General features: G+C 50.7%; 8 protein-coding genes across 8 annotated transcripts; 4 read left to right on the forward strand and 4 right to left on the reverse strand.

The window, feature by feature from the left end:
- Positions 1-295: 295 nt before the first annotated feature.
- On the reverse strand, positions 296-2696 carry N7508_001553 (LIM domain-binding protein; the record flags this gene model as incomplete). The annotated part of the gene is made up of 3 exons (XM_058459619.1): positions 296-1075; positions 1136-2223; positions 2393-2696. The coding sequence occupies 3 exons, from the start codon at positions 2694-2696 to the stop codon at positions 296-298; spliced, it is 2172 nt and encodes a 723-aa protein (XP_058323151.1).
- An 884-nt stretch (positions 2697-3580) lies between these two features.
- Positions 3581-4054, reverse strand: N7508_001554 (uncharacterized protein; the record flags this gene model as incomplete). Its single annotated transcript, XM_058459620.1, is given in 4 exon segments — positions 3581-3790; positions 3876-3944; positions 3964-4006; positions 4032-4054. 4 exon segments carry the CDS (start codon positions 4052-4054, stop codon positions 3581-3583), a joined length of 345 nt encoding a protein of 114 aa, XP_058323152.1.
- Positions 4055-4315: 261 nt separating this feature from the next.
- On the forward strand, positions 4316-7177 carry N7508_001555 (ATP-binding protein; the record flags this gene model as incomplete). Its single annotated transcript, XM_058459621.1, has 1 exon — positions 4316-7177. The coding sequence occupies one exon, from the start codon at positions 4316-4318 to the stop codon at positions 7175-7177; it is 2862 nt and encodes a 953-aa protein (XP_058323153.1).
- Positions 7178-7713: 536 nt separating this feature from the next.
- On the forward strand, positions 7714-8430 carry N7508_001556 (actin-binding ADF family protein; the record flags this gene model as incomplete). The annotated part of the gene is made up of 5 exons (XM_058459622.1): positions 7714-7719; positions 7788-7798; positions 7869-8120; positions 8191-8239; positions 8296-8430. The coding sequence occupies 5 exons, from the start codon at positions 7714-7716 to the stop codon at positions 8428-8430; spliced, it is 453 nt and encodes a 150-aa protein (XP_058323154.1).
- Positions 8431-9149: 719 nt separating this feature from the next.
- On the forward strand, positions 9150-10343 carry N7508_001557 (DUF4050 domain-containing protein; the record flags this gene model as incomplete). Its single annotated transcript, XM_058459623.1, has 1 exon — positions 9150-10343. One exon carries the CDS (start codon positions 9150-9152, stop codon positions 10341-10343), a length of 1194 nt encoding a protein of 397 aa, XP_058323155.1.
- A 2105-nt stretch (positions 10344-12448) lies between these two features.
- On the reverse strand, positions 12449-13711 carry N7508_001558 (peroxisomal membrane protein PEX14; the record flags this gene model as incomplete). Its single annotated transcript, XM_058459624.1, has 1 exon — positions 12449-13711. One exon carries the CDS (start codon positions 13709-13711, stop codon positions 12449-12451), a length of 1263 nt encoding a protein of 420 aa, XP_058323156.1.
- Positions 13712-14750: 1039 nt separating this feature from the next.
- On the forward strand, positions 14751-15821 carry N7508_001559 (PAPA-1-like domain-containing protein; the record flags this gene model as incomplete). Its single annotated transcript, XM_058459625.1, has 3 exons — positions 14751-15351; positions 15403-15509; positions 15561-15821. 3 exons carry the CDS (start codon positions 14751-14753, stop codon positions 15819-15821), a joined length of 969 nt encoding a protein of 322 aa, XP_058323157.1.
- A 512-nt stretch (positions 15822-16333) lies between these two features.
- N7508_001560 (uncharacterized protein) lies at positions 16334-16617 on the reverse strand (the record flags this gene model as incomplete). The annotated part of the gene is made up of 2 exons (XM_058459626.1): positions 16334-16488; positions 16563-16617. Coding segments are annotated over 2 exons (210 nt in total), but the record flags the coding sequence as incomplete, so codon positions are not given.
- Between the last annotated feature and the right edge of the window lie 84 nt (positions 16618-16701).

A 16701-nucleotide genomic window follows, 5' to 3' on the forward strand; every position in this document is an offset into this window, starting at 1 on the left:
ACCAAGGAAACGCTGAAAGGAAGATAGAGTACATTAGGTCGGAGTCAAATGGGATCGATGCGGCCTGGCGCCATCTCCTAGCGAGGATGATGGTGAGGTCACATGCAATTATATCCCGTTTGGACTGTGAACTGAGTCGTCATGTGCCGAAAGCGCAGATCTTTCAAGGCGATTGAATAAACAAACAAGGGTGGGCGATATGCTTTGCCCAGGTATCCAGTCGTACGCCAATTCCACGTCGCCTGAAATGGGGATGAAAAAGAAACCGAGTAAAAGCAAAAGAACTTCAACATGATCAGGCGGCGGCGCCCTTTTGTCGTTTTGGCACCCGAGGGCTAGCCTTCACTTTCGCTGAGCCCTGTTGGGGTGCGCCGTTAGCTTCGACTCCACCACCATCCTCAGACTCCATTTTGACCGTGCTTGCCCGGCGACGTTTGTTGCCACCTACATTTGGACTATTGTTCACACCAGCCGGAGATGGCTGCATTGGTGGTTGCATTCCTGGAGGACCAGCGAGGTTGCTTTGAGCAGGGCTTGGATGTGCTGAGCCAGTCAGATGAGGCGAGCCTTGTTGCCCAGGCAGGCCAAGATGAGCCATAGCAGGCGAGGCGAATTGCGAAGGGGCGTTCATGTTAGGGCCTCGAACATTTTGCATAGGTTGCATGCCCGGGTTCATGGGGCCTGGCACAAAGCCCGGGTTGGGATTTTGCGTTTGGAGAGTGTTGACGAGATTCCGCAATGCATCAGGGGGTGTTAACTGCGGGTTTGACTGCGAGAATTGGAACAGCATCTGCATTTGAGAAATGGTCTCGGCCACCTCCAAGAAGCCCATAACCGGGGTAGGAACACCATTGGCGGTGACCATCGAGTCCGGGAGAGATAATGATGGTGCGGGCTTCTGCTGAGCGCGCTTTGCATTTTTGGGGACCTTGGGGCTTTGCTTCTGCGAGTCGGCCTCCATGGCCAGCAGCAGGGACCGAGGGATGAACTCGTTATGATTGACAACATTGATATCAAGCATCTCAAGCCTGTTGTTGGCATCGAACCACGCGCGAAGTGTGCCATTGGTAAATAGCTAGAACGAAAAATTAGCCAATTGAATAATATGACAAAAAAAAGGACGTGAAGTACGTACCTGGCACTCATTCTTGAACCAATAAACGAACGAGGTTTTGCCGCTCTCTACAATGTGGCCTCCATTGCCAGACTCCCTCTCACGGGCAGCTTCCACACACATCTGAATTTGAGTAATTCCACTGGTGAACTGGGTCAGGTAGTAACGCGCAAGGGCAGGTGTCGCAATTTCGAATTGCTTTGACCCAGCGGTGTTGTTCCAGACACCCTGTCGCAACACACCTCCAGGAGAATAGAAGCGCTCGACGAAAGTCTGCCAGTATGAAAGATCATGTGCCTCGCCCCGGGATTGGAAATTACTCAAGACCTCCGCATAGCTGTACAGAGTCAAAATTGACTGTCCTGTGGGTTTCATCCTTTGCTGCATCATCAGGGCGTTCTGGTGCTGTTGCGCTTTCAATTGAGCCTCCTGGGACATCATCTGTGGGTGTTGGGGGCCTTGTGGCTGACCAGGTTGGCCTGGCTGGGGCTGTGCGCCCTGAGGAGTCTGCTGCGGACCGGGCTGTCCTGGTTGATTTGGCTGCTGGGGCAGTTGCTGTGGCGGGGGGTTCGGAGTTGCCTGGCCTTGAGGCAGTCCCTGCGATGGCGGTGGTTGGCTAGAGGGGGTCTGAGCAGGCTGGGAGGGTTGCGGTGTACCGCTCCCCGGTGGTGGACCATGCTGCGACTGGGGAGTGGCGCTCTGCGCTTCGTGCATGTTCGGTGGTTGCGCAGATGCCCGTTGCGGTGTATGCTGGCCCGGTTGTCCGTTATTCGCCTGTTGCGCCTGCTGAGCCTGATGCGCCTGTTGCTGTGCCTGTTGAATGGCGAAAAATTGCTGCTGCTGGAGGGTCTGTGGCTGGCCATGAGGCATTTGCTGCTGCTGCATGTGCATTCCCATGTTAACTGGTCGCATTCCGGGGTTCGCTTGCATCGCAGCCATTTGGGCGGCACTAATTCCTTGGGTACCATTGGGTAATGACACAGGAAGTCCGTGTTGCTGCTGTTGCTGTTGCTGCTGTGCCTGGTGTTGCTGCTGTTGCTGAAGCATCATCCGCTGACGCATAAACTGCTGCTGTTGGTGTTGCTGTAATAATTGCGGATTATTTGCGACTATAGGATGGCCAACAGTGTTAGCATGCGACTCGGCAAGATGTCTTTGCAAAAGATGTGGATGTAGCGGGGGGGCGATAATCCACCGCGGAAGATGCCGATCGCGTAACCCATCCAAGCAATATCGCACACACAGTATCAAGGAATAATGATTAGGCTGGATACTGACAGTTTTGAGGAAAAGGCTGGCCCTGAAGCATATGCGCCTGCGCGGGATTCAGGTGGGAGAGAGCGTGGGCATTGGGAACGGGGCCGCCAGGACCAGCCGTCCCAGCGCCCGGGGGCATCCCACCCATCATCGGACCAGCTTGGCTCACTTGAGGTCCTCCTGGTGCAGATACACCAGGGTGCATTTGCTGTACCATTCCGGGTCCCGGGTGTCCATTTGGATGTTGTCCGGCCATGGGGTGGCCGGGGGGAAATCCATGCTGCGGCATGCCTTGGTGGGCAGGGAACGGCTGCGTCATCATCATTGCTGAGCGACGAAGTCACCACTAAGGGGAGACTTCCAAACAGATCGCGACAGTGAAAGAGCGGCGATTCGTGACAAGGAAAGGAGCGCGTCCAGGATGCGAAGGCCGCTTTAGCGGGGCCAAGACGTAGCAAGTGACTCCGGTATTCAACAGAGATGCTTAAGCATCGATCGGGGCCTGCAAGTCACTCACCCGCTAACCGGTGACTTTTCTGAAGAGAAAAGGGTGTCAGTGGGGAGTGATAAGAGGGAGGTCGGGGGAAAGCCCGGGGGGCAGGGTAGTTAGGGGGGAGGGGCTGGGCAGCGGATATAGAAAGACACTCACCAAGATGAAGATGTAAACTGATGTTGACAGGGTTAGTAGGGGAGTTGGCGCCCATAAGTTCAAGAATTAAGGATGATCGCCCGGTGGGAGAGAGAGAACTGGGGACGGAGGATCCGGGTCCGTAGGTGGAGGATCTAACCGAGACGACAACGCGATCAATATCTCCTGGAAAAAGAAGATATGAAAACAGCTACAATGGCATGATGAAGGGATTGCAGACTAAATCAATCATCTCTGTGCTTTCTCAGGAAACGCGAGGCTTTTTTCTTCATCTCAGTCTGATCCAATCACGCGCTATGCCTAATGGGGAGGTCACGTGGTAAGTCTCTAGTCTTTTTTCTTCAACTTTTTTCTTCTCTTCTTCCTTCTTCTTTGTCTTCCTCACTCTCCTCCCCAGTTACTTCTGTTCTTCTTTTCAGACATTACGCCCGCAGTAGCTGTTCACTGTCTTTACTCCTTTTATCGAGCTATGTCGTGTGCTCTAGGGTGCTCTCATGATGTGGATTGCATCTCAGTGGCATGATGGCTCCTACTAACCAACAGATCAGGTGCTGGTACCTTTACCAATCTGTGAGTACCCAATTGTTCTTTATCCCCTGTTCAAGGATGACAAAACCCTTTACTTCTTTACCCTCCAAATCGACAATGCGGAGATAATTCGGACCTTCCATTCCCGGTTGGTCTGCTACTTGCCAGTATATCTTGTCTGAGAACATTCTGCCATGCATATTCACTATCATGTCTTGGGAAGAGCTCTCGCTAACATTGCTCTTCAGATATAGTATCTTAATACCCATGAACACGAAACCAAGGCAAATTGATCAGGTGATGAAAAATTCTCGGATGTAAACTCACAGACCTGTTCTTAATGCGCAAAACCGTGTAGAGATTTCCGTTGCCTTCCTTCTGATGATCAATTTGCCTCTGGGATTATTTTACTTACATACTTTCCAATGACTGAACATAGTTGAATAAACTTGATGTGCCTGTAAACATTTGGATTGAACTTACTTAGCATCCTGGCTGAAGATCATTACAGTGTACTGTAGTGAGTACCTGGACTTTTATATAGCGTGGCTATGCGCTGATTCTAAGATCATGCATGAGCTCTTGTAATTCATTGCATAGAACATCGTTTGTAGCTCGTTTTCCCTGCCAGTTGACAATGTAGAAAATATCAATCACGTGACTATGTATTTCTCCCTCGCAGGGTCCATCCTATGCGCCACTCGCGACTAGAGCATATCTCAATTCCCGGCGATATCATACACTCAAGTCCGGTGACCTTGTCCCGAATGTATTCGTCAATGCAACAGGTCCGGCTGTCCATTGCGCGCCCCTGTCGATTTGTCGCTCATCGCCGTTATTCCGCACCGTTATCCGCACCCTCACGTCGTTTCCATCTATCCAGAAGATGCCTCGTGTCACCACCCCAAGATCCTCATGATGTAGAATCTACAGCCCCAGGGGATGTCAGAGAAGACCACAGCATCAAAAGCGAACAAACGTCGCCCAATGGCCCGTCGGCCACATCTCCGTCCCCCGACTCGGTCAATTCGGCCACGAAAAAGTATGGATCTGCTGTACGCAGAGCTATGAGAAACCGGAAGTCAACCCAACAATCATCGACGCCAGCAGCCACTGTACCTACATGGTTCTTTGAGCGCAACACAGTGTCTCGCAGCCCCGCAATCCACGGCCCTACACAATCACTACAGCAGGTTAGGATAGCCAAGTCAGGGCCACCGGAGCCGGAAGATGTCACAAATGAGAGTCTGGCTTCTGGTGGAGATCCCAATTCGCCTGAGCCCAGTGAACCAGCTCCAGAGAACCGGTATGCGCTTGCTCAGGAATCATGGGATGAACTCCGAGCCTCGGTCAAAGCAGGCTTGCGGCTACCGCCTGCAAAGTATACCAAGGAACCTTCTGTGAAGAAGTCGCATCTGGCACTTCACTACCCTGGGAATGATGGGATCTTGTTTTTGGATGCAGTGGTGAAAAGGCTTTCGCATGAGCTAGGTACTGACCTTGTCACCCTCAATGCCCAGGATATTGCCCAATTATTCAGCGAGCAAGATCTGGCCGATTCGGGAGTAACTTCACCGATTCGTTCCCTTGGGTATGAGGTCTACCGGTCCTCTGTCGCAACACACTGGTCAGAATTGGAGGATCATGAAGATGGTGAAGACGATGTGTCTGAGATCCCCGGTGGCCCTCGTGGAATGCACGGAGCAATTGGTGTGCCTCGTTTCATCACAATCGAGAGCAGCAAGGATTCGGGAGACATTCCACTTCCCAACTGGCTTGGGCTGAAAACGCTCTTAGGGTCTATCAATGGTCAGCCAGACCCGGATCCTAGTGCTGGGGCTTCTCGGGGTGGCCAGCATGCCGAAACCCGCTGGGTTCAACTCGTCAACGAGATTCTCGGTCAGCCAGTGCAGCCGACTACCACTCTCAATGCCTCTGCTGAAAGCCCTGAAACGGACGCCAGCAAGGTTCAGTCATCTAGGGACATTATTGTGCATATTCAGGATTACCGTGATATTCAGAACACTCGGGAAGGCTCTAAGTTCATTTCTCTTCTGCACAAAGTGATCCAAGATCGGAGAGGGGCTGGTTCCAAGCTTCTGTTGATCGGAACTACCTCCCAGGAAATCCCTTCCGCGCCCTTAACAGACGGTGCTGGACTCCTTCAGAATGTTCTTGATGATCAGTATTCGAAGACTTTGTTCGTCACTCCAGCTATGAACTCAAAGGCAGCAGAAACTGTCTTCGCTGAAGATCGTAAGAAGCGCATCATGGACATTAACATCCGCCACCTGCAAAGCATGCTTCGATTCCGTTTGAATGAACAGGCTTCGCCGGTCACGGATGATATTCTGAGCAACCCCGCCTGGCCGCTAGAGCCAACTACGATCAAAGAATCCGGAATTGAGGATCGATACTGGTCATACAACCAAGTTCATTGGATTGCCACACTTGCACTTGGTTGCGCAGAGACCAATGAACCGTTTGGATTTGAACATATCCGCCGCGGTATCGAGCTCATGGATAAAGGTGACAAGGTGACCAATGAGTGGTTGAAGGAGAAGTCTCCCAAGCAAAAAGACTCGGAAGCGGGCCAAACTCGCGAACAGCTTCTGGCTTCTTTGCGCAAAACATGCAACACGCACGAGAAGAAGCTTCTCAATGGTGTGGTCGATGCAAACAGCATCCGCACAACATTTAACGATGTTCACGTCCCTCCCGAAACCATTGACGCCCTGAAGACCCTCACTTCTCTGTCACTTATCCGTCCCGAGGCATTCACATACGGTGTTCTTTCCACTGACAAGATCCCTGGTCTTCTCTTATACGGACCTCCGGGTACTGGTAAAACACTTCTTGCCAAGGCCGTAGCCCGCGAGAGTGGCGCCACCGTCCTCGAAGTCAGCGGCTCTGAGGTGTACGATATGTATGTCGGTGAAGGCGAGAAGAACGTGAAAGCCATCTTCACACTCGCCAAGAAGCTGAGTCCCTGCGTCGTCTTCATCGACGAAGCAGACGCTATCTTCTGCTCACGTACCGGAGCTAGTAGCCGCACATCCCACCGCGAATTGATCAACCAGTTCCTGCGCGAATGGGACGGTATGAACGACCTCTCAGCCTTCATCATGGTAGCCACCAACCGACCCTTCGATCTAGACGACGCTGTTCTCCGCCGACTGCCCCGCCGACTCCTAGTCGATCTGCCAACGGAGGAAGACCGCCTCGCAGTCCTAAAGATCCACCTGAAAGAAGAGCAACTCGACCCCTCTGTCGATTTAGCCGAGCTAGCCCATCGCACACCCCTCTACTCAGGCTCCGACCTAAAAAACCTGTCAGTAGCAGCCGCACTGGCCTGCGTCCGCGAAGAAAACGAGGCAGCAGCCAAGCATACAGGCTCCGAGCCATACACCTACCCAGAGCGCCGCATTCTGACACGGACTCATTTCGAGCGTGGAATGGAAGAGATCAGTGCCTCCATCAGCGAGGATATGTCATCTCTATCTGCCATTCGCAAGTTCGACGAGCAGTACGGTGACCGCAAGGGCCGGCGCCAGAAGAGCGCTGGGTGGGGATTTATCCCTGCCCCTAGTGGTGAGGCTGCAGTTGAATCAGCACGTGTTCGTGATTGATCTTTGATCTTTGGTTCCGTTCCATTTTGTTTCTTTTCGCCGGCTTTTATTGAATTGTTTTGTTCGGAAACCGGGGGCTTTTCCTTGTGTACTATTAGCGATATGATAGACCTGTACCAATAGTCAAACTTATATACTGCCATCAGTGGGCACTCGGCATTTACGCAATCATTTGACGATCATTGTGATTTTTTCTTTGGAATGTGGCTTGCCTGGTGAATCGTAGTAATGTGGTGGAGTCTCGCTTGAACCCCAGGCAGAGACATTTGGGTCTTGCACGGTAATCAGGTTCCTACATCTACGTATGCGTTGGGGGTTTCTTTACTCTTCTTTCTCTTCTTATAAGTTAGCCTATTTAGGCAGCAAATAAAGAGTTGCATTGACATGATACTTGGAATGGAGATATATAGAGGAGGAAGTGGAAAGCAGATCAATACCTCCTTCTCACTTTATCCTTGACATTACCAGAAATCCTTTTTCTCTGTCCACTCCAAAATTGCCTTTCTCCTCTGTATCGAAATTCAATCACTGTCAATATGTCGGTGCGTGATCATCTCCCGAAGCGTGGGCATAGTATAATGAAACACTGACATCTCACCTCACTCCCTAGAATCCATCCGGGTACTTGATATCCCCAACCAAATGTCATCGAGTACATATAGGATGATAGCAACTGACAAACATATCCTAGAGTAACGATCCAAGACCAGTGCATCGCCGCATACAACCAACTCCGCGCAGGCAGAGGAACCCCCAAACCAAAGTTCATCATTTACAAAATCTCCGACGATACCACAACTATTATATTAGAGGAATCATCCCCAGAGACAGACTACGAAGTCTTCCTCGAGAAACTTTCTTCTGCAGTTGACAAAGATGGAAATCCGGCTCCGCGGTATGCTGTGTACGACGTGGAGTATGATCTTGGGAGTGAAGGCAAACGGTACGAGCTGTTCACCTTTATAGTCCATTCGATGCTCTGGGAATATCACTGACTATGATTGGATCTCTAGGTCTAAGACTGTCTTCATCCATTGGGGACCATCTCATGCTCCGATCAAGGTATACTATAATCCCCGTCATTTAGAGATATATATCAGCTAACCAAACAATGATAGCTTTGTATGCTTTATGCCTGCAGCAAAGAACAACTAAAGAAATCCCTTGACGTCAGCATCTCCATCCATGCAGATAGTCCGGATGAGCTCGAGTGGAAGCATGTATTGAAGGAGGCGAGTGGGGGTAAGGCATAGGTGCATAGATGCAGGCGTGTTGGGAAAGGATCGGCACGTCAAGCAACAAGGCGTATGGGCTGAGCTCGGCACTTATCTACGGGAAAGGAGGAAATGATAGGCAATTATTAGGATCATGTTGGTCTCAGGGTGATCATAAGTTGTGCTTTAAGTCGTAACACCCCGTGGCAAGGGATACTCCGCTCCTATGTAGAACTGTAATTTAGCAAAAAGCAAAGCTTTAGGGCTAAGAAGTATCGACGTGGTCCGTGTCACGCCGACTTGGCGTCGAGCTCAATATAAGCGAAGTCTATACTTCGTAGTACTCGGTTATTGCTGGTCAATCGCTTCGTATTGCCATATTAAACGCGGGAACATGGTGTGATGGCTAGTACATGGTCTAAAATGGGTATTAATAGGTATTCAGCGGAATCGGAGGTATATAAAGGCCCACGAGAGTATATACAAGAAAGAGCAGCCCGCAGGATATACCGGCAAAGCATCTCCGCATTGGGGCACGTGCCATATGACATCGCGTCTGATCATCCCGCCACCTTCTCTCCCTTGACTCTAGGGTGAATCTTCTGTGAGGAGTCTGATCTCATTCACCCATATTTTCTGCACTCTTTGCATCACCAAGGAAATCTGGGGTGGGAGTGCACGGGCGATCGAGACGAAAAAAAAAACCTTACAGCTCCCCACTTCACCCGCACAACCCCCCACATCACCGAGATCGCGAAATGATGGCGACAGGGTCTCGCGACGCCTCTGTTCGTGAGGCCAAGCTATTCGTCCGAGAGGTCGTGCGCAATGACTGGGAATTTGACGCTGAAGTTCCTTCCGCTTCCTCCGCCGATGGTACCCTCTGCCATAACCGCGAGGTGGTCGAGTGGCGAGTACGGGAATTTGACAGCCCAACCTCAGAGCTAGAGGCGCAGAACTCCGACACAGAAGATGATGATGATCCGTCAGCGGCTGTAGGAGATATCGCAATCGAGCGCCGTCGCAAGCGTCGTCGTCAGATGGACGAGGAAATGGCGTGGAATACCGGTTTGCGCATGTGGATGGCTAGGCGCAATGCTTGGTCTGGGGCTAAGACTCGGCGGCAGATCCGGGCTGAGGAGGAAAAGCATGCCTTGGCTGGGCAGGCCGACACAACAGATCTATCGGATACCGGTGGTTCGGCGGCTACCTCTCCAGCTACGAGTTTGCCTGGTCGAAGCACCGAGGCTGTTGGCGCATCCGATCTGGCGGCCAAGACAGAAACTTCCCTTTCAATCCAGGACCGAGGGAAGGTCGAAGAGCTTCAGCGGTTAGCAGAGACGACCTCTGGACAGCAAGCGGACCTTGAAGAAGGGCAATCCACTGCCCCAGACGAGGAGACCAAGCCCAGTGATTCTCTAGGAAAAAAGATTACTGAACCCGATAATCTTTCCACGGACCCTAGTCATCTGGCTTCACTCCCTGCCGTGGAAGATCAAACAGAAGAGGAAAAGGAAGAAGAAGAACTCGACGAGCCACTCCTGCCAGTTGCGCCTCCCTTCATTTCAGACGACAATCCTGTCCGCGCAACTATCAACCCCGCAATCTACCCATCAATCTACACCAAGGTTGTTGTACAAGGCATGACACCTACGGTGCCCGTCAACCTAGCCCATTTGACCAAAGCCATGGTTCAAGGCTGGAAATCAGATGGCCAGTGGCCACCAAAGCCAGCAGCGACATCCATTGTCCTCGCAGACGATGCCACCATACCCAAAAAGGCAGATTCCACTGCCAATGACGCTCCTCAAGGGAGGCGGAAGAACAGTATCACAAATGCCGTGAAGAAGGTTTTCCACTTTGGGCCCTTCCACCGCCGCGGCTCCAGCAGCCATGATGTTGGAAATGGGACTGGTGCTGGCGCTGCTGGCGCTGCTGGTTCTGCTGTTTAGGTACATTACGAGGAGTAGCTAGCTCGCTAGCAAGCCTACCTTATTCTGCTACATATGGATTATTGCATACCGATTCCAGTTTGAACTTATGCGGGTCGAGGGATTCTTGCATCTGGCATCGGAGGTTTGGGCTTTATTTGGCGTCTTTGTCGGTGATTTTGAAATTGGTTTTTCTGTTTATACTCGGGCATGTTTATCGTTAACTTTGGACAATGGGGAAATATCATGCATCTGTCTAAATATATACATGTCCCGGGCAACCCATAAGTTAGTATGTACAATCACATGGACCTAGATCACGCTTATCGGATCCTTTTCTGGGGGCCGTTAAATCGTGTGAATTAATAATGCCTTAGCCATGTAAAATCTGGTCCTCTTTTCAGGCCATGTTCGTGATGAAAGAGATAAACAAGCAAATTTTCCCTCACTTTGATTCCGTCAGGTGTTATCTGAAGAGCTACTGTACTAGAACTAATAATCTCGATGTGTAGAGGCATGCGGAATGAAACTTTGATTGTCACCAGTGACCATCGCGCCCTTGAAGGCTTGATAGACTGTCGCAGGATCTTGAGACAGATCAACAGCCTCGCACTGGCCGAAATTCGGAAGAAAAAAAACTCCAACCGTGCAGTGTTGGATATCTGTTTCCTGATCTTTGGCTTGTGCAGATGTCCCAAATACAAACTCCACATCGTCCCCGTTGAGTGCGGATCCCTAATGCAAGATTGCATAAGCTCTGCCCATCTTATTTGCCAGTCTCATAGTATTGATCCCAATTTTGGTCATCGAATCGAGATAGAGAGGGAAATTCTGGAGAGGTGCGTCGTTGTTAGTGGTAGTTTTTGCTCCCTGGTTCGAACAAACTATGGGCAGGAAATCATTTGCACATTTCCATACCGCTATGGCAAAGCTTCACTGCCATCCCCAACGCGGAAACTAAGGGGGGGGGGGGCCGCCTTGCCTTCGAGGAGTATCTGTGCCACAAAGAACCAACGATACGCCAATGGGCTGAAGACGCCCGTGATGCCTTCAATGACCTCCGCAACTCCCCAGATCCTCTTCTGCATTTTATTATCAGGATCTCAATCAAGAGGGTCGAAAAACTGCACGTACAGCATGGGAGAAGAAGAAGAAGAAGAAGAAGAAGAAGTATGACGAACTACGAGAGTAGCTATCGGGGGAATGAGTAGTTATTGCGGAGAGCCATGGTGAGGAACTAAGGGAGGTCAGCGCCGAAGCTCTCAATTCACAATTTCCCGAAAGCTGGGGTTGAATGTCAACGACGGTGACAAGATCTTGCTCAAGATGCATCTAGCGGATACTAGTCCTCATGCACATCCCTATGTCAATAAGACGAGGTTGGGCGATCCTGCAAGTCGATTGGCAGTAGCTATCAGGGAATTAAGCGGGAAGTTCTATGGGTGGTTGACAACAAGTGGGAAAATGAATCCAAAAGATGAACTCTGGTGGATGTTTTGGAGAGGCTTACCCCGGAGAAGAGTCAATCTCCCCCACGGCGCTGGCATGTAATGCGCATGGTCTCAGGGCTGAGACCTCGAAGAAGCATACATGTTCCTAATTGGGATGGCTTTCATCGGCGCGTCAGAATTTTTTTTTTTTTTTAAAAAAAAAAAACCCCCTTGGAACATGGGAGAAAGAAAAAAAAAAAGGAAAAAAAAACATAGACATAGCATGTCCTGGTTTCGATCCAGGGTCCTCCGGGTTATGAGCCCGGCGCTCTTCCCCTGAGCTAACATGCTGGGATAATTGCAGTCTTCTCCACTTTTGGCTTTATAACCGGAAATGGACGCAATCAATATTTTCGCAATTAAATGTCCATTGTACATTGGGATCCTTTCTGCATTAGTTTTAGATTTATGGCGATTGATTCTAATAAATATTGCCGACTTAGTATTTCTTATCCTTGCACTGATCGCACTAATCAATGGCGTTTTGGTGTTGTCTATGCAGTTTCAACCATGTCTCAAAGAATATATAGTTATCGCGTCTGCAAACCGATAAACACCAATAAATAAAGCAAGCCGACACATGATTAACTATATACAGTCACTTCATAATCGTACCAAAGTTACCAATTAGTTGCATCACCTTCCACCAGCCTGAATACCCCCAAGTCTCCCTCCCCGACTAGCAGGGAAATTGCGGGCACTCAACAGCGCACCTTTAACACCCCGAATATCTGCCCTGAAGCCAGCAATAGCATCCTCCTCAGCTTTCCGCAGACCGGCATGGTTATCCGACCCAGATGCATGGGTAGCATTCCACACACCGTACGTCGAACCTGTTGAGTACGCGGGAGCACTATAGATCAAACCATCGCAGTAGTGATGGAGATCCGAAAGACCAGTACGCATATTGTCATCGAGAGTGCTCGCATTCTTCTCCGAATCAATGATTCCTCGCAGCTGTGAGGTAATGGACTCGATTCGGCTGACGTGATTGTCAACAGCAGCCGTCGGCGTTGCGATAGCCGAGTCTGCCGAGTTGATCGGGTCCGTAGTGGTAGGTGCTGGTGTTGGCTCTGGGCTTGTCTGTGTTGCGACGTCCCGGTGGAAGAGTTCAGTTGGGTCGGAAGTGATGGAGTCGGTGTCGTTTGCCTCTTCTTCTTCGTCACCGTAGGGCTTGGGCTTACGTGCTGTGAGCTGGGGCGGGATCACGGAGACTGTCTTCTCGAGCTTTTCATTTAGCTTCTGCAGATTACCTTCTGCTGTCGTTGCTAGCTCGTGCCGTGCGCTTGTTAGGTTGGCGAGCATTGGTTTCACTAGGTACTCGCTTGCGCCGTAGATGCTTGCTCCCAGACCGGCTGCTCCATAGAGCGTGTAAACAAGGTTGCGCATTGTGACTAAAGGTGGTGGCTTGTTCGACTCGAAGAGGAATTCCGGATAGGTGATTATGGGAGGCACATCGCGGGAGGCGGTGGTGGGCGCCGCAACTGGGCGCTGTGGCGGCATGGCATTGGTATCGGTAGAGGTTGGTGTAGATGCGGCAGGAGTAGAGGATGTGTGTTCTGGCCGAGAGTGTAGGGCATGTTGTGTCTCTTCCTGCGCCTTATCATCGGTCGCGGTAGAGCTACTTGCCTCCGCGTTTCGGGAGACGCCGAGGACCTGCTGGATGTCCTCGGAGCTCAGTCCTTTGGACTCAAGGAAGGTAACTTTGCGGTCTGTTGGTGCATCTTTGATTGACTCATCGTCCAGAAATTTGGATGCTTGTGCTAGCAGGTCATCTCGAGATGTAGTTGAGGGTGCGGGCGCATCGTCGGAGCTCGGCGATGATGACGGGGATTCATCTGCTGTGCTACTAGCTCTCTGCCATGAAGGAATAGACGACTTGCGTGTGTTATCAGACATTATGCTGTGTCTGAGTTGCCAACCAAAGTGATGAGGAGGTTAGAGTGGAGAGGAGAGGCTTCCCCAGACTTGGAGCCATGTGAGCCCCCGACCTCGGCTGTTGCAACATCGGTGTACGCCTCAGGCATCAAATATAGTTCTCCGTTTTGACGCGGTTTTCTACAATTAATATATTGGAGCTCTGTTCGAACATGATGGAACTTGAAGCAAACAACAAGTAATTGATTAAGAAAATCCGAACTAGAGCTGAACTAAAGGTGTGAGACAAATGAAGCCTATCGAGCTAAAAACGCGAGACGAACTAATTGTACCTAACCCATGTCCATTGAACACACTGAAGTGTACTTCGAATGAAATTTAGCTATTCATACATTCATACAGAATATAACAAAAATGAACGCCTTTGAAACTGAATTTCGTAAACCCCGAGATAGAAGAGCCACCGCCCGGCAGAATGGCTCGGCCAGTACTTCATTCGCTCAACGTCAACACAACTTGAGACGGAAAGTACCAGTGAGTATGTGCCCCTATTCCTGTTATTTCCTTTGCCTTCTGCCTTGTTCTCCTTAATCATAGTGGTATTGGCATCTCTCAGGGGACAATTACCCCCCTGTCCCCTTGTAGCGCTTTGTTCCTCTGAATCGTGGCGTCCAGGACCTGTGCCTCCCCGTTTGCACCTCCGCATCGCATCCTGTAGATGAGATGATTGGGCGGGGGATATCTTTCCTGCCTCTTCCAGGCGTCCCCCGACTTTCTGATGGTTTAAGTCGCTACTGCCACACACTTATCCATTACTCTATCCCACATCCTTTTCTGTGTTTTCTGCACTCCCACAAGCCCCCCTATCACACTGGGCACCATGTCACTCCGCCGATCTTGTCGATCGCGAGGCATTCACGACGAGACCGCAGAACCGGACGCTAACATGAGGACCAGATCATCAAGACAGACTCGTGCTACTACTTCATCTGTATCTGTCTCGCGATCTTCATTGGACTCCCCTGGAGAATCGGTCAGATCACTCCACCTGACAGTTAAAATGCCTGCCAACAGATTGCGTGAAGCGACGGGCAGTGGCCGCGCCGGGCGCCGCTCTGTCAATGTGTTTCGGGAAGATCCCATTGTGTTAGGACCCCGCTCCAGTCGGAACCGAAAGAAGATTGTAGAAGTTGCTACGAGCGATGAAGAAGAAATCGAAGACCAAGAGGAAGATGAGATCGACGACGAGGATGCACCTGGAGATGACGACGATGAGGATGCTGATGCGGACGGTGACGCTGACGGCGACCTCGATATGGATGACACCCCACCACAGCCGCCTGTAAGACGCAGCAAGGCTGCTCCTGCACCTCGCGTAAAGCCACCTAAGAGTGTCGAGGCCAAGGAAATGGAGATGGATGAAGATGAAGAGGATGAAGAAGACGAAGAGGAGGAGCAAATATCCGACTCCGACGATGATGCCGAGGGTGAAATCGAAGATCAGGACGAAAGCGGAGTCCCAGATGTCACCGTCGATGACATGGATGAACTCGATGACGATATGCTCGACGAAGAGTTGGAGGGTGAACTCTTGGATGGCGGCAAGATGACCAAGCGTCAGCGAGGGAACCTTGGGAATGACTTCTTGCAGCTCCCTATGGGTAAGAAAATACCGGAATAAACGGCAAATTCTGGCGCTGACTAGCAAACAGAGCCTCAGGTCAAGAAGCACTTGACAGCGGAGGAGCGCCAAATGCGCCGTGCAGAGATGGCTCGGCGCAGGAAGAACCTGAGCGAGAAGCGCAATGAAGAGGAAAAGGTATGCGCATAAAGTTCGTGTTGGAAGAACCCCCGCTTACATGAGAATCAGATGGACACAATCAATCGACTTCTCAAGAAGCAGGCACCGAAGCGACGTGGTCGTGCTGCGGCAAACGATGCTGCCGATGGCACCCCCGCTGGTCAAGAGACATCCGAGCCCGAGAAGGCTGATCCTATTTTTGTCCGATGGGTCAGTGGTCCCAGTGGTTGCAAAGTTAACGTGCCAGAAGAATGGCTGGGTACACCTTCTGGACGTATGTTTGGCGCCCCTCCATCTGCCCCTGTGGGCAAAATGGTTGAAGAACTTTGATGCTATACAGTGCAACTTACAACGGAACGGCGCTCTGAGAAAATATTTTATACGGCATTCGGGAATGGATTGGATCATCTTCATTTGAAAGGGAATAATGTGGAATGGCGTTCAAAATATGTTTTTATTTACAGACAGGCTTGAGCCATGCAATCCGTCATGTTTGACACTCCACATACTCCGTCTAATGCGCCAATTGAGCTATATCGTAGCTCTTTCATATCAATCAGCCAACAGGAGGGCATTGTACAACACACCGTGTTGCGAACCTAGTCAATCTGAGGCACTCTACCAGCGAGTGTTTCAAGTTGGCCCTTAAATCAATACCAAATATTTCCGGTCAGAAGACCGGGCAAAGTGCAAGGCAGCACCTATACTACCCCGAGCACCGGAGTCTCGGGACAGAACACAATATCTGACGAGGCGTATTTCCGAACGAAGTAGAACAAAGTAGCAATTAAGCCATCTCCTACGCTCAAAAAGCCAATGCGATGGAAAGTCCAAGCTCACTGTTTCTCCGTGGTTGACGTAGCGGCGTCGCCTTGAGGAGGGGAAACGTCGGATTTCTCCTTCGAAGCAGAAAGACTAGACAAACCAGAAGGCTGGCGGTTTGCGTTCGCCTTCTCGTGTTGTAGTTGTTGGAAAGTCGGTTGGAAGGTGTAGTAGCCTGCAGATCGGAAAATTCGCGGTTAGGAAACCGGTAATTGGAGATAGACATCGCTCATAAAGAACAAAACATACCTGTGAAAACACCGACGCCAATAGCCAGAAGAGCAGGGACAAAATTGCGACTCATGTTGTGGTAGTCAAGAGATCTGGAAGATCTGATGGGTGTTGTGGGGGAATGGCAGACTTCGGAGGTGATGCGGGAGAGAGACGT

Source organism: Penicillium antarcticum (genome assembly GCF_028974205.1).
Source record: "Penicillium antarcticum strain IBT 31339 chromosome Unknown utg000002l_segment0_segment0, whole genome shotgun sequence".
NCBI classification, from domain to species: domain Eukaryota; kingdom Fungi; phylum Ascomycota; class Eurotiomycetes; order Eurotiales; family Aspergillaceae; genus Penicillium; species Penicillium antarcticum.